This window comes from Excalfactoria chinensis, chromosome 2, assembly GCF_039878825.1.
Source record: "Excalfactoria chinensis isolate bCotChi1 chromosome 2, bCotChi1.hap2, whole genome shotgun sequence".
Classification (NCBI taxonomy): Eukaryota; Metazoa; Chordata; class Aves; order Galliformes; family Phasianidae; genus Excalfactoria; species Excalfactoria chinensis.
Genome location: NC_092826.1, coordinates 78128730 through 78146040, shown reverse-complemented (window position 1 = coordinate 78146040; position 17311 = coordinate 78128730). Strand labels below are relative to the sequence as shown.

Sequence of the window (17311 nt, the reverse complement as noted above, 5' to 3'; positions counted from 1 at the left end):
GTTTTCAGAGATACCTCTGAAAGGCCTGGTACATAAGGCCTGTAGCTAAAGCTAAGAAAAAAAAAAGCAGGAGAGACAGAAAGGGAAGAGTGTGACAAAGGAGCACGGAGATAATGTTGAGCCTGAAGTAAGGAACAATACAAGTATTTTGGCTGACACAGCAGCAGAGCCAGCTTGGAGGAGAATTATGGACATCAGAGCCAATCATTTACCACAGCAGTGGTTTTCAGATGTTGACATACATTTTTATAACAAGAAAAGAAAAGAACAACCAAATGCAGGAGGAGACTGTCAGAGCTACGGCAACTAGCAACTCCTTCACCTCCTTCACCTGGCTGCTACTGAGGAAAATAGACAGGAAAACCATCTGAAGATAATTCTTCCTTGAATGCTCCCACTTCATTTTTGTGAGTATTAATACAGGCCACATGTTGACACCGATGAGCATAAAGATCCTTGAGGAAGGGAAGCACATGTTTCCTCATACCGACATTTGAACAGTTTACAGGCATGGCTGCTCTGAAGTCAAGAGTAGGAAGTGAAGCTGTATGGAAACTGAAGTGGAAACGTGAGGCAGTCAGAGCTTTGTGATCATGGTTTCATTAGATCCTAAATGCTCTGTATGGCAGAAACACTCAGATGGAGCTCAGAAATCTTTTTGACTTTAAGAAAGCTGACTTTGGGAAAAATGTGATGGGCCCCAAGACATTTTTTTTTACTGGGATCCTGTGAAACATAGAAGAGACTGAAATTTAAAGCTGTTCTGCTTAATTCTGAAGAGAAAAAAAGGGCAACCGGGGCCAACTGTAGTTAAGAAGATATAAATTTAGTTTAAGTAACACAGAGAGAACCTGGTAAATTTCTTTTAATGAGAATTTCTGTAGGTATTTAGATATGAGAAGTCATCCTTTGAAAAGCAACCTGGTATGGAGGGATATGGAACTTCTTTGAAGTCAGAGCAGTTTGAAAGATACAATTCCAAGAGGCCAAAACATCCTTGGACACTTTGCTGCTAAGAATTTTTCCACTGAACATTGCATGGAGTTTCATTTATATCAGTGCTAAGAAGGACTAAGAGAAAAACGCTTAATTGCTTATGGCGTATAACAAAAGGAAGAAGTTAGCATACTCGTTTTTCTTTGAAGAATAATAATAAGAGGCCATATGAGTGCTTAAACATTAGCATCACGTTGTGACAGAGCTTCTAGGACTTGCATAAAGGAAGGAAATTTGCATTGATGTATGTACATCCTCAGAATTACAGTCATGTCAGTTTGTAACAATCATGATGCATGAATATAACCTTCAAGCCTCACCCTAAGAAAGCTGTAAGACACCTACAGAAACAGGAGGGAAGGGAGGAGAAATATTCCCTGTAACATCAGCAAAAAACTAGATACAGATTAAAAACTCAACACTTTCATATGATCAAAGGTTTCTTGGAACATTTTTTTTCCCTTAAAAAAAAAAAAAAAAAGAATTTATTGGATTCCTAACTGAGACATAAACATCTTAAATTCTTTGATAACAGGATGCACCATTGAGACCTGCGGTTGATCTTCATTGTAGAAGTAAAAGGCAAAAAAAAAAAAAAAAGAAACAAATGCCAGTAAAATTTTTAGCTTAATATATGCCATACCAAAATACTAGAAGCAATTTTACTCAAACATATCAACATACTTAAATTCATTAGAAGTGATGACTAAATTTTCCAGGTGAGTAGAGGCACCTATACACACCAAAAGCAGCAAATGAATGTAAAGTACAGCCTTCTCAGCCATGCGCTAAAAAACAACTACAAAATGCATGAAAACATCTTTCACACCATATCAAATTAGTATCTACAGCAAGCTTGTGATGAAGCTCTAGTGAAAACTGCTGATTTTAAGAAAGGAAAAGTAATCATCTTTCCCCATGCCATGCAGCAGTTTACAGTCTCCAAATTCAGTTGGAAAAGAAAAGCCCAAAAGAATACTATTAGGAATACGATACAAGCTGAAAGAAATGACAGCAATAGGTTTGTAGTCAGAAAGAAAGAAGGGAAGGATAGAGACAGGCATTAGAGAAATTAGCAGGAAGAATTCCCAAGGCCATTAAAAATCAGGGGCTGCAAAGCAGTCAAAAGCGCAGTGAAGAGATTAAGAGTCAAGCCATTCAAAGGGTCTACTTAGTTTGACCAGAAGACAGTCTCACATTTCAAGGTTTCCTCTTCGGTACAGCTAAGCTTTTCAATGGGAGGCCTTGACCCCAGGGATCGCTAACTAAGAAAACAAATATGTTTTCAAATGAATGTATTGGCACTGTCAGAACTGACTGTATACAAGATTAAATGATATTTATTTTCACTTTCCAGAATACCGCATTAAATTTTAGAGAGACAGACAGAAACGTTTCCAAATAAGACATGAGAATCTAAGCATCAGATTTTCTGCATCAGCTAGGATTCAACAGCAGAATTCCTGTTAACTGATCTGGCTAAGCCTCACGTGAAAATGTCAACCTGAGGCTTTCTTGACTTCTGCAGTCTTGCTGAGGATAGTGGGAAGGGACATGTGCCATCAGTCCATTTCAGTTCTCTCCTGGCATTTACTTACTTTCTGGAAATTGATTAGATTTGGATCTGGCATTTTGAATTTGCACTGCTGTGACTCCCTGACTGAAATAGAGAGGTTTGCTTTCTTTTCATTTACATTACATTCTATAACGTATATTAAAACGGGAGAAGAAAGTGACTCATGATAGCCATCCTGAGATGGTCTACATTTTCCTATGTAAAAACTTGGTTCCACGAAGTGGATGCCAGGCTGATTGCCAAGAACCATAGCACCCAAACCAGCAGCTGAAAGTCATGGAACAGTCCTGCTCCATTTATCCATGTGGATAAAACAGGCCTCAAAACTACTCAGTTCTGAATCTTACCACCTTTGAGAAACGTGCATACTTAAGGGTTTACGTTGGACCTTCTTTGTGTCAAATAAATTAAATGAAAGTTATAACCAGATTGAATATCTTCACTGAATATTTCTCCAAAGAATCATCTTCAGAAGCAACATGACTGACAACACTGTTCAAGAAATGTGGTCAGCATAAAATCTTAAAGAACTGTTCAGAAACCAGCTTGTTGTCACCAATGAAGAATAACCCGGAAGACATAATGAGGAATACATAGTTGGTGTCCCTTCTCCATCATGTCACACATCAGTAGTCTTGCCTAAATAAACTACCTGGACACACATGCCTTGCAGATTCTGACTACGTAGATACTACAGATTTAATTTATGTAAGAACTGAATTAAAAGTCTGTAAATAGTAACAGGTTAAGCTGGCTTGGAATTAAACCAGACAACAGATATCCTCCAACAAGCTCATGACAACATCTGATAGCTTCTGCTCCATCTCCGTTCACACAGGAATTTGCTAACAGCTCACCTGCATATTCCTTAAGACAAAGACACTTCAAAATCTTTTTTGTGCTTCTATCCCTTCTTGTGCTCAAGCAGCTTCATAGCCTTCTTGGCTTCCATGGGAACAAAGTAGGAACATATTAAATGCAGTGCAAATTGGGGGCTGTGGAAAAGAGCCCAAAGGAAAAGCAAGTTGCCTACAACAGAGCTCGTAAACATTACATGCAGTGCTATTTGAAGGGCATGCTGCACTCCATATCTGGATATATCTCTGTATTCATGTATGGACCCATTAGCAATTGCACGAGCATTCCTGAAGAACCTCTGTTATGTACTGTCCCAAAATGGACAAGCATGAGCTTGTGAGCTGAATGTAAAATCCAGAAATCATGTTCCCAAAACAGACCAATAAAGACAAATAGAAGACTGTGGGCAACACTATTTCAGCAGAAGTCTGAGGGAATTAATAAGGTGGAGTTATGGTGAGAGCTTCAGAACAGCTAACAGTGGATACTGAAGCAAAGGTACCTGTCAGTAAAAAGTATGACAAAGCAGGAAAACGGTTCTCACAAAGCACAGACTTGTTGGGTCAAGTGTCTTTTTCCTGTTTGGCAAGTCCTTTTGTCTTTGTGTCCTTATCATCCTGATACCTTACCAAAATGCAGAATGATGGACAGCTCTTAACAACATACTAGGACTTAATTTTGGTACACGGACCAAGCCCTTTGTTTTGCACAGCACTAAAGTCTCTACTCCCCTCTGAATTCCCTCTTTAGAACCCATGTCCACTTACTTCAACACATGCAGCTCTCCACTCCTGCCTTGCAACCTGTCTCAAGACAAACGTGCTCGGCACACTTTGCTTTATTACAAAGCTGAAGCCAGCACTTTCAACAGGCTGACTGACAGGCGATGCTGCATCAGCAGCGGCAGGGCCAATGTCACCCTCCCCAGGAGAGCAGAATATCCTCTCCTGGGCACACCCACATCACACAATCAGGGCCACTGTGTCCAGAAACCAGGCTCCATCCTGTACCATCTCTGTAGGCTGCCACCATCCTGCTTGAGTTGGCAGTACGTTTTTTTTCTCTCCTAGGAGGCTCAGTGGGTGATTGGAGCACACCTGTAGACTTTACTGAGGCACTCCTGGGACGGATGAAGATGTGTTCTGTGAATTAGGGTTTACTAAATAGGCCCCCACAAAGTGCATAAGAAAGCAAAACACACAAGGATGCTTGCACTTCTGTGCTGACCTCATTGCCAAGATCTAAGCTGAGCAGCAGATAAACACTGGATGGAACTGAGACACTGTCATGAAGAGATGGAAGGAGGAGCTTCAAAAATCAAACCAATTAGTGCCCTTCTTCTTTTGCTTTCCCATCTTCTATCTGGAGCTGACCACATACAAATTCAGGACCAAAAGGAACAACAAGTTGTTTTGTACTTTGTTTTGTTTCGCGTGGGTGACATCACCCTGCTAACCCTCCCCTCTGCTGCTCAGACTGACAGAGGCAGAGCAGCATGTCCATGCCAGGGCAGCCAGACTGCTGCCTCTTGCAGTGCTGCTTGCTCCCTGGTAGCTGGCTGTGAGGGGGCCAGTAAGCAGGCTAATTTAGAGCTCTAAAAGCTAGCAGTAGGAGTGCAATTAAGCCTTTTTCACAGACTGCTGGCCAAATGCAGCAATTTATTGGCTGAGTGATTGGATTATTCATTTGCAAAGCTAAGGGAGGGCATTTTCTTACCACTTCAGTTGGTCTGTAGTACTTGTGATTGACTGTCACATGAATCTTGCCAGTCTCTTTGCATCGCCCTACTTCATTTTCATTCTTTCCTTCCCACCTGTAAAGAAGATAAACATTTAATCAACCCATAATTACTTTAGTGCTCTGATCTTACCAACATTTGGCCTGCTTTCATATACTTGAGGCTGGTGTCAATTCTCCCTGCAGGACAGTATAAACTCATTAGCTATAGGAACAAAGGCAGAGTTTAGACTTGAATGTAGCAACAATGGCTTTTGAAGTCTCTTTGTTTTGGTTTTTGAATCAGTGGAAGGTCTAAAATACAGGACTTCCAAATTAAACGCATAATGTGAAGGGAAAATAAAACTTCCCGTTTTCAGAACGTTTCATGTATCTTCAAATAAATATGACAGTGAACCTTTTCATTTGCGGACTGGTTCAAAGTTGTTTAAAACGGTTCTTAAAATATTTTTAATTCTTGTATTTTGGCCAACAGTTTCAGGAACACCTTAATCTGTTAATTTTATGGAAGAGCAGCTCTGTTTGAATAGCATTAAGCTGCATAATCTAATTTCTGTCTAACCAGGAAAAGCAAAACAAAAACAGTTCTTGAATTTTCAGTCGTAGCTCAACATGGCGCTTCACATACATGTACTGTAAACAGTACTCGCTACCTGTGAGATTACGGTCAGCTCCTTTGTCTAAATTATTTTCATATGTGTTGAACAGCCTGAAACTTGCTGTAATTTATGAGCTCTGGTTGCACGCTGGGCTATTTGGTTAGCAACTGTTTTGGGCAAAAATTTTGGGCAGCCAAAAAGGCACAGTTTGATGGGCGAGTGGCTCTGCCTTTGTAGTGGCAGCCTGCAGCCAGGAAGCCTGAGGACAATGATCCCTCCCAAAACAAATGTTTTGGATGAAACGTTTAGGAACATACACTGATATCTCAAAATCAATTCACTGAATGTACAAAATGCAGAGTTATGACTGAAACACTATCCTCAGCTTGTTTTTTTTGCTTCTGAGTATACCATGGGACTCTGAACCAGCCCAGCACAAAAACAGTGATGAAATTCTTAATATTTTGTATTCAAGTACAATATACATAATATTTTAGATTATTTAGCTTTAGTCACCAGCAATGAAAGACAGTCATCCCCTGCCTTTCACTTACTAACTGTGCCACCAATCCTTGGGATTTCGTCACAGATTTGATTCTTCTTTGCTCCCCTGCCCTCTCCTCCAGGCTCCCAGAAGAATTTAATTCTTTGACAATTCCAGCCTTCATTTTTGAGTTTCTAGCCCCAAGGGCCATGGAGGAAAGTTTGCAAATGTGATCTCTCTGTAGCTGTGAAGGTTAAAACACCAAAAGGCAGAAGGAAATACCAAATATGCATTATCACTAGTTTTTAAATCCCATTTTTTTTTTACACAAATCTCATGACTTTTGGATGTCAAGCAAAGCCTGTAGGATGATTATAAACACTTGATACAGAAATAATTTCCAGTATATAATAGCCATGGTGAAATTGGCCATAGATAGTCCTGCCATGATGCTAAGGATGATTTATAATTTAATTTTTATTTCTTTCTCTTTCACCGTTGCTGTGTTTGAAGCCTGCACTGTAAAGTTTCCATTCAGAAGCCAAAACTAACATTAGTCCCTCCCTTTAAAGGGCAGAGGGTAAAAATGTGCAGGACTCAAATGAGCTTAATAGAAAACTAACCATCATCAGAAAAACAACAGGAAGCGCTTAGATCAGGAGACATCAGTTGCTGTTGGAGGTCACTGAGCAGGGAACTCCATTTAACACCCAACAATCTCCAGAAGGCTCAACTGAGCCAGTAAAGACTCATTTACTGTCACTATCAAAGTTATATAACAATAGAAATAACTTCAGAAGAAAACTCCACCCATTTTGTTCAGCCCAGCGATGTGAAAAGTTCACAGGGAAAAAAGCGCTTCTCATTGTGAACAAAGTAGAACGCGATAGCAGCACTTTTAATTACCCCTGGCACCTCTGTGCTCACAGCTGGGACACCATACTGCCGATAAAAGGGATAGCGCTGAGCCAACCTGACACCAGGAGCAAGGCATCCAGTTAGCTAAGCAGTTCCCCCTCTCTTCTTCTAAGGAAAGGGGTAAAAAACATCAACACACCCCTTAATCTGTAGCCAAGTTGCAGTCAGAATTATTATCTGGGAAATGTAATGCCAGACTATGCTGAAGCATGAGTGAGGTCGAAAAGGCATAGGGAATCCTCAAATTATTGTGCTTTTAGATGGCTCCAGCCACATGGACTACTGAGTTGTCTGCTCCAAGTGGGCAAGAAAACAGGCTTGCGTACTTTGGGAGAAATGCAATGGGACCAGAATTAAAGGAAGTTTGTCTCGTCAGGGCTGGGCTAAATTCAAGGAGGTTGGGGAGCAGATCTCAGCTGGTGGTGGAGCCCACAGCTTTCAGGCAACTGTAGGCCTTTGACAGAAGGTTGATCCTGGAGCCTCAAGGAAATGAATCTCTTAAAGTGAGATCATTCACAACTCAGTGATGGGGGCTGCACATCTATCAGCAGCCTCAGAAGTTTCCACGAACTGAGACGTTCACACTTCAAATGTATTCACAAGTTCACTTGTTTAAAAGGTTCTCCACCTCAAGAACTTTTGCACACCGGATTTCCATTAAATTTAAAGCTAATTTCATATCTGCAAATCACTACTGCTATAATACTTTTCATCAGCTTTAATGAATGTTCCTTTTCCTCTTGGACTGAGGAGATGTCAATTATTTTCCACTTCTTATAACTATTCCGTAAGACATCAAGCTTCAAGTTATAAAAACATGGGTACAGAGGATCTCCTGAGGAGGAGGAGCTGAGATACTTGGTGGGGTGTGAGGAAGGCAGGGAGTGACCCAGGGGAGTCCTGACAAGCACGGGGAGAGAGAATAGCACCACAAAGGACCAAGTGGTCCAAATGGCTGTAACCAAGTAGCAAACAAGGCAAAGTGTGGATCTTTTGGAGGTGGCCAGGAAATCAACTATAAATGAAACCTTTCACAAAAGCACAGGCACTTAACTCACATATGCATTTCATCCCCTCACTTAACCTTTATGCAGAGGTAAAGATAAAGAACTAATTGGATTTTACAAAACACTGCAAATCATTAGCAGCTAAAGACCCCAAACTGTTTATGGAAAGAAAAAATCCTATCAATCATACGTCCCTTAAAAATCAAATGTAAATTGGTAGAAAACATTTTCATATTTGAAAATGATTGAGATATTACTTAAAAGTAAAATTTTAGGAAAATTTTGCTTATTCTTCAAAGCTAGTATAGGTAGCATTTGTGTGGACTTCAGAGATTAGTGACCTGACTGCCAATACACATGATTAGCCAGAGCAGTTCATCTGTCTTGATGCTTTATAAACAGCAAAACTGGCATCATACAACAGACTATGGATGTCTTGTTTCCTGCAAGTAATTTCTTGTAGGGAGATTTTAAATATGACTCATAGTATGTTCCTTTGCTACCATCTCAAGCCCAGATACAACAAAACATTTAAGGATTCAATGATTTCTTAGCTGCTCCCTTGTGCTTGGATCAAAAGAATAAGTATGCTACCATACAGGGATGCGCTCACACACTTGCTCAAGTGCTGTGATGAATCAGGCCTTCCAATTCTTCACTAAAGGAACAGAGCTAAAACAAGACAATTGTTGGTATTAAATGTCCAGCATTGCCAAGCTCAAATTGCAAAAACCTAAATCATGACTCTCCACATTCTGCGATTTTAATACAGAATATATGTTACGTGGCCTTTTGTTTTTTGGGGTTTTTTTTTGGGGGCAGGCTCCATTATTTTTTCTGTCTGCTGGAAATCTTTTCAACCTAAAAAACGTGAAAGTTGGTGTTAATGCTTCCTTTTAAGAAGGTTTTTGTTCACAGGAAAATGTTTTCTCAAAGAATATTAATGTTTCTGGGTAAATCCAAACATTCTGGATAGAAAAGTTGTCATTTCAAATAACTTATTGTCAACTTGCAAGAAAAATGTATTAATAAAATTGAAAGATGAAGCTTTGACACCTTCCGAAGGGAAAGATTTTGTATTTTCTTTCAGAATAGCTTTAAAAATTCTTTTCACATTACTCTTTCTTTAATAGAAAACTAGAAGAGAAACAAAACACTCCTGCTGACTTGAAATCAGATATTTTTCCAGACTGCATTTGTGAGAATTATTTTCATCCCGTTTGGGGAAAAGATATGGAATTTCTTATGGAACACCACGCTTAATTCTCACCTCGTCTTCCCACAAGAGAAACTCTCACACCTCAGGATGTACAAAATCAGATAATTAAATTGTTACCATCTTCAAACCCGAGCACTGGAACGGTAACTAGATCTGCTAACTGATAAAAGCTTGTATCCATAGGAGAGTAAATTAGTCAGCTCAGCTGGAAGAGTTAATCCTCTGACTGCGTTGGATTAAATGCTTCACAGTGCTATATATTCTACTGTGAGAGCAGCAAGAAAAGTGGTACTGTTCTATGTGAGGACCTTGTATGTGGGTCCACTTAGGCCAGCATTCGCTGCTCCAAATGTCTCTAATTTACTTTTGAGATTCTGCTCCCTTCTTCCCCATCTGAACACTGTAAAATACAATGCACAACACTGGTCAGACAGCACTGTTCGGTGGGCAAAAGGCAAACTGGAGGACTGCAGCTGTTTTGATGATGGCTCCTCTTTCACCATGACCAGCGCATTGTTGGATTTCCATTCTTTTTGCAGGATTTCAAATCTCATTCATTTTGCCATACCTTCCATTCTAAAGTTGGGAAAAAAAAGGAAGAAAATCCCCTTCTCCCTCAGTTCCTCTTGTGCCACCACTGCTAGTAGTTCACCTCATTAGACCTTACAGCTAATCTGCAATCTTCTCCTTTTTGGGATGATCTTTTTTAAAGAAGACCAACTGGCGTGTGAGCTAAGATAAAATTTGTGTTTAGAGCCAAATGACTGGCATAAAATAGTCATTTTTCATGAATTAATTTTGATCCTGGAAGCAACGAATATTTCTGTAACAAATGTGCATGTATTTTTATATTAATAAAAAAACACAATAAATCTTTCCAGTGCTCAAACTTCCCCCCCCCATTGCAGACAGCAGCCTTTGTAGCATTCTGCAAAGAACTACGAGCGCTGTAGTGGTTTCAGGCTATCTTTGCAATCCTGTTCTAATTTAATAAGATTAATGACAGAAAATTAGTCAAGACAAGCATTTGCCTGTTTCATTTACCCTGCTGTAGTTCAAATTATAGGCGGGAAGTGTTTCCCCCAAGTACTACTTAATTAGTAATAAGTAGCAGGGAAAGTAAAAGAAAAAAAGTGCAATCCTTACAGGGGGGAAATATTTGTAGCTCTGAGGCTTTCCTGTTAGTACAAGGGACTGGATTTGAACGATACAGAGAACTATATAAATATAATTTTAAATTTCTCCCTTGAAAAATGATGTTAGAAGAAAAAAACATACAGCGTAAGATAAACCTCAGTGTACATTTCAGAGTCAGTTTCAGAGGGCAATCAGTCAGTCTTCTTGCAGCTGTACATTTCATTACCCACAAAAATATGGCAGAGGTTCTCATCTCTCATTTTGATGAGAAGATACAGTCCTGACATGCGCTAATGACTGATTATGACAGAGCATTATGCTATCTTTTTGGGAAGACTTTTTAGGCTGCCCTGGATGTTTAGTTGTTGAAGATGTTTAGTTGAAGCTAATATGAAGACAAAAAACCTTAAAAATATGTATTTTTGGTTAGTTGATGTGGCAATTAGGAATGGTTTTCTTCCTGTTCTCTACAGCAGTATTAAGATTTGACAGCTAAGATGCATCACTTCCTGCTAAAGAACAAAGTAGGGAGGGTTAAGAGCCCCTTCACACATGCCTGGTGTTTTCAGGTTGTGAGCTCTGCCAATTGCTGCTTATCCCTCCATCTTTTTGGCCATTTGCTCCATCATTCTGTTGATTTTGAAAAGTGCGTTTTGATTTGGAAAGGCACAGGAATATTGTGAAGCTGGGCCATCACTTACAACAGCGAAAAAGGCTGATGGAAATTTCCCAGGTAAGTTTTGGGGATTGCAAAAAGAAAAAGAAACATAATAATAAAAATAAAATAAAATAAAATAAAAACAACCTACCATCCTGAAACAGCACAACCAAACTATCAGGAAGGGAGATAAGAGGAAAGGAGCCATCCCTATATACGCTCATTTAGAACTCTGGTGCACTGTTCTTACACGACTCACCATACATTGCAAGGAAACAAATCTATGGGACTCACCAATGGGGTCCCACAACAATAAGTGAGAGGACTTTGCTACCAGCTACTCCCTGAAGAAGATATATTTAAAGTGGAGGAGGTGGGAGTAGAAAGTCCTTGGGGGTTTCAAGGAATGTGAGGGGTCACCAGCTGCCCAGCCAAGAGGACAGAGAAAGTAAGGAGTGCATGCATGCCTTCTGTAAAAGCATGGGCTGGGCTGATACCTACACTAATGATGTGGGGTATCTTCCCAACTTCCCAAGTCCTCAAAAATGCTTTAACCTCTAGTACAATTTGAAAGACGAATGATGGCTACAGGACAACTAGTAGGTCAGCTGTGACACTATCCCACCCCAGGAGCATAGAGAACGAACAGTTGGTTTATTTGGCTAGGCTACAATAATCAGATTTATATTAGTCTCAAAATAATCAGCAACAAAATTATTACTGGCACCTAATATGTCCCCTTGGTCCCCATGTATACAGCTATTATTTCCACACCACCAATGAATGACTTAAGAAGTTGATAATATATTCACAGTAAGAAGTACATCAAAAGAACTATGGTGATTAGCAAAGTTCCATTTTTTAAGTGATTAGACACGTAGGCTCCTCACATGGATTCTCATGCAACTTGGAAAATTACTTTTATTAACTGAAAAAAATATATATCTGAATAAGTCCTTGTGTACACAGAATATCTGCCCTGCCTCATCAGCTGCAGTAATACCGTACAGTTTCCCCAAGAGTGAAACTTAGTGAAACACTGAATCTACTGATCACCACTATGAATGATATGCAGCCCACCACATGAAACCGTATGTGAGTAAAAAATCGATAAAAAGAGAAACAATCATTACTTAGAAGTGTGTTAGGACCAACTAAATCTAAAATAGGATCCTCTATAGTAGCCTCTAGGATCCTCTATAGTAGAAGCTGTTCGTAAATACTTTCGCTTGTGTTTGAGTAGTTGTTTTTTTACTTTTTATTTTGTTTTCTCATGGGTTTGCTTTTGAAGGACATGTGCTGATTTGTCATCCCTGGTACGTGCTGAGATTTCTCTGGCCAAATACAGAGCAGGGAACTTAATTTTAAGCTAATGGTGAAATGTACTGGCATAAAAATAAACTGTGGTGATGAGAATATCTGCAAAAAATAAAAAGATATCCAGCTAGGCACTGATGTATAGGCTTCAGTTTCTTATGTAACAATAATAATGGCAATAAAGTAGTTAAATATTAATTCTTCCTTTTGCAAACAGGATTGGACAGGCAAAAAAGTTCTTACTATAACAAGAATTATTTATGTAGACTAAGTGCAAATATATTAATTTCAATGCTTATTAGCGAGAATTAGCTTATAAACACAAGAGAAAAAATAGAGAAAAAAATAGAGAAAAAGGAGATAAAAGAAAAGGGAAAGCATACTAGAATTCCTGCTACCCTTTTGTCCTGTCAAACCTCACTACTGCTGAGGCATTTGGGACAACGTGTGATCACAAAGGGACATCTTACAGTGAAAGGGCTGTTAAAAGTATCATGAGAAACTTTTTCCCAAAATTGAGCTTTTAGGCTAGAAATTCTATTTACACAGTTTCTCCCTCTATCAAAGGCTTTTTTTTCTTCTTCTTTTTTCTTTTTTTTCTTTTTTTTTTTTTTTCTGGAAGTTGATGCCAAAAATTGAAAACAGACTAAAAAGTCATTGAGGAGAAAATGTTATTACCTCCCCAGCCACACACTGGCTGTTCAAATAATATTGCATATATCTGAGCACTTCTGCATATCTATTGAATTTGTCAAGTTTTTGTTCCCAAGTAAAACTTATTGGCCCTGTCAAAAGTTCACCAGCTGCACAAGTGACTTTGATGGCCTGAGGAACAGCCCTGGCGCTAGCGTCATGGAAGAGCCTGTGGCTTTCCTCTCCCTTTTCCAGCTGAGATTGGTATGTTGATGCATGGGGCCCAGAGAAGATACAGAAGGAGGGAAATTGAAAAAATAATAAACAATAAAAATATAAATTACGGAAAGCGCTCACCAAGCCATCCTGGTTTTATTATATGGCCTTGAGAAGGAATTTTGTCTTTTCAATCAAACTATGTGGAATATGCATTGTAAACATTCTGCACCCACTGCTCAACATTTTTATGGCTTGGTAGGAGCAGAGCTAATAGGAATGCAGAGTGAGCTGCTACATAACCCTTGTGGTATGGCTGATGGGCGGTAGTGTGGAAGGTCTGGCATTGGCAGGTGACACCTGCAGAGAGTAAGAGCAGAACTGTGGGGATATCTGGGGTGTGGGGACACAGAGTGAAGAACTGGGCAGAAACAGGGAGGGAAATGTATGAACAGAGGGTGAGGATTCAGAAATAAAAAGGAAGATATAGCCTCCTACAGTTTTTCCTCATGATCAGCACTGGATATACCCACTGTGGCAGCTGTTTATGCCTCGAAACTCTCATCTTACAGAAGTAGAAAGTGAGAGGGAAAAAACGAGGTATATAGAAACAATGCTCTGTAACTCATCCGATGCAAAAAATGCTCGAAAAGTTCAGCCTGTGGCTACTATCTCATGTTCATACTTACACAATGGTTTTTCCAATGTGCTTAAATGACTTCTCCACAAATTCACGGACGCTATGGACCTCCCCAGTGGCTATGACAAAGTCCTCTGGCTCATCCGTTTGCAGCATCAGCCACATGGCCTGCGGGAAAACAAACAAAAGACAGATTCGGTGCAAATGTAAGTGGCCTCTTTGGTACATGATATTATATTGCTGCATTTTTGATTTGCAGATAACACACACACGCACGCCCCTAGCTTGGGAAATTAGCACTTTCCTAATTTGGTGGCTATTAACCAGTTCAGTACAACTTTGAAAAGAGTTCAATTATTTCTTATTACAGAAAACAATGCTATATTTGATTTTCAATTTGTTTCACAGCAGGGATTTCTTTAGGGGAGACTTTAATGTGTTTACTTTTGAACTCCGAGGCTTGCTTTAGCACTTAAGAGCCTGGATTCATTTACTTAAAACACTGCATGCATTGAGACAGATATGGGGGAAGAGAACAACATTTTATGTTTCCATTCAAAGCATTGTTGTCTGTTTGTCATAGAATGATGCCAAACACTGAATCGCAACGGGAGCCCTTTTGGCTCTTTCTTCTGCCTTGTTTGTTTCGGCTAAATAGCGATTTTAATTACAAATAAGTAATTAGAAAAGTACCTAAGAATATTCAACACTGCATTTTACCAAATTAGCCTGTTTTTCCTGCCGAATATGTGTTGAATATAACATATTAAAGAACTGCAACAGAAAATTATACAATTGTCAGAAGAATGCAAAAAAATACAGATAGAACAGTGAGACAACCATTAACACTTCTCATTCATAGAACCCTTTGGGCAGTGACAAAGATCACAACGGGTTTTGAAGCACAGCTTCATAGGTTTACCAACATTTTGGTATTTTTCAGGGGGACCTTTATTCTCCACAATTGTCTTTCAGAGTCCTCTCCCACAGACACAGAGTAACAGATGAGCACCATTGTTTAGATGGCCAGCTAAATCAACAAGAAAGCAGGCAAGCAGATGGAAAAAGTGCTACATGGGGACACATGTGGCTTGTCTGAGGTGTCACAACAGGTACACTTCAGTTTTCTGACACTGCTCTAGCCATTAGACTACTGCCTAGGAGCTGTAGGCGGGCAGAATAATTATTACTTTAGATCAATCAAAATGATCTAAACACTTCATTTCCTTTAGAAAGGAAAAGGGAATACCTGTACGGCATGATCCTCATTTAATAAATAATCAGAAGAGGAAAACAAAATCATTCAACTTTCTCTCCATATGGTAAAAAGGACTGTCATCTTCTCACAGTGTAATCCACAACGCTATTTGCACTGACCTTTTCACATCAGCTTTAAAGAAAACAACTTTAGTAGGTCCCTTGATGGTAGTGGATACTCTGCAAATCAGATTAATAAAAGCTTTGGGACAGCTCAGTTTCTCTTTGTAAATACCACCTGAAATACTCAATTCTGCCCCCCCCCAAGCCCCTCGATAAATCAAGTGTCCAGCATAGCAAGGCAACGCATTCCACTTATATGGTTCTATTTGCAAGTCATTTTTCTTTCCAGTTATTATTTTATGCATCTTCCAAAGTTTTGACAAGATTTTATTAACATGTTCCTTTTGAACCTTTCTGCTTTTTGAATGTGCAGGGCAGGCCGGGTTTTGAGCAACTGCTGTGTAAGTCCTTGACATTAATTGTGCTTCAGGGATATGACCTGCTGGGCAAGACAATGGCAGCAACTTTATTTTTCCTTTCCAGGGCTGAACATCCTAGCCAATGACGCAGAAATACCCGACGGGCTGATGAAACTCCTCTTGTGGGGAGGAGACGTCTTAACTTGTATCTCTCCTATTAGCTTTCTTGGAACACTGGGGTTTCCCTGCTGATCTGAGAGGTCGTGCTAAATCGCCAACGCCTGTTTCTTCATGACTGGACAAACTCACAAGGTTCACGGTGGTAACAACACCATAGGAAGGCAAAAGGAATATTTTAAATACGTAATTGGTAGTTCTGGTTCTGCTAGCCTAGTTCCTGATTTCACAGACCAGTTTATATTAAGCAGCCTGGAAAACAACGAAGCTTCCTTGTATGCAAAAGCACTGTTTGGGTGAATAAGGATTTCCAGGACAGCCAGTCAGAGTCAACATTTATAGTGGTTCTCCTCCTGACTTTAGGGGATGTTTGCTGTGCATAATGAATTTAAGATCTGCTCTTTTTTTTTTTTTTTTTTTTTCTTTTTTTCTGGGAATATACACGGCACAATTGACAGAGATTTAACAACCAAACCTCACCTCACTTATTAGTAAGAAAAATTCCCCCCACCTCAAAAGCCATGTGGGACCCAATATACCATAGTGGCAAAAAGATTTCCTATTTACAGTGCACTTCCATAAAACAGTATTAATATGTCTAAGGAAAAGCAGAGTGGGACTTTTGATAACATTTGTCTATACTTCTGCTTTTAAACAACTCAGTACTGTAATTCACTGGACGTAATTTTAGTACAGGCACTTCTGCTGAGACGTTCTTCAATCTAGCGAGTACTTCAAATATATAACGCTAATTTTGTCTGGTAATACTGAACAGTGTTGGAGCCTTGCCTCTTTTTACTCAAACACACGCAATGCGCTGAAGGAGACAGCTACAAAACAGAAACCGAAAAACAGCCTTCGACGGTGGGTCCTGCCAGGTTTCATGCACTTGGATGTATCAGCTCTTGTCTACATTTCAAAGAGCAAGCAATCACTGTCCTAGAAATAAAACTTGAACTGCAGGGCCAACTTAGCAACCATCAAATACAGATACAGTTGCTAAAAGAAATTTTTGCTTCTTTTCCTACCAGGAAAGAATGTTTAGATTAATGATTAATTGAGAATCTATCACTGCTGGTTCTTTTTATTTTTTCTGGCACTCATAACTGCTGGCACTTACAATTACCTCAGTCAAAATCAGGTATGAAAGAAATGAACGTCCTTAAAATCACAAAGTAAGTGATAGCTGTTTGCTCTGAGGAAGGTGACCAAATGCTGTTGCTTTGAATGGGTCTGCACGAACAGTTTGTCTGCACAAAGGCAAGTTAGAGGATTGAAATATTTTTGATCAAACTCTGCATTCAATTCTTATTTTCCACAAGTAGAGCCTGTGTAACCAATGAGAAACTTGTGTGCGAGCAGTAGCCATACATTTTCCCTACAGTAAGTGCCAGGAATGTGCTTCCCCCCCCCCTCCATCAGACTAATAAAGGCCCTTGACCTATCAATTCCTAGGCATT

At 39.6% G+C, this 17311-nt stretch overlaps 1 protein-coding gene across 2 annotated transcripts in view; it reads right to left on the bottom strand.

The window, feature by feature from the left end:
• The window catches only part of GMDS (GDP-mannose 4,6-dehydratase), a 392147-nt gene that overhangs the window by 68274 nt on the left and 306562 nt on the right, over nt 1–17311 (bottom strand). For both annotated transcript variants that reach the window (XM_072328598.1, XM_072328599.1), the window contains exons 8-9: nt 14045–14163; nt 5147–5243 (exon numbers count right to left, since the gene is read on the bottom strand). In XM_072328598.1, the coding sequence (XP_072184699.1) occupies nt 5147–5243; nt 14045–14163 (216 nt within the window). The remainder of the gene's footprint in view (nt 1–5146; nt 5244–14044; nt 14164–17311) is intronic.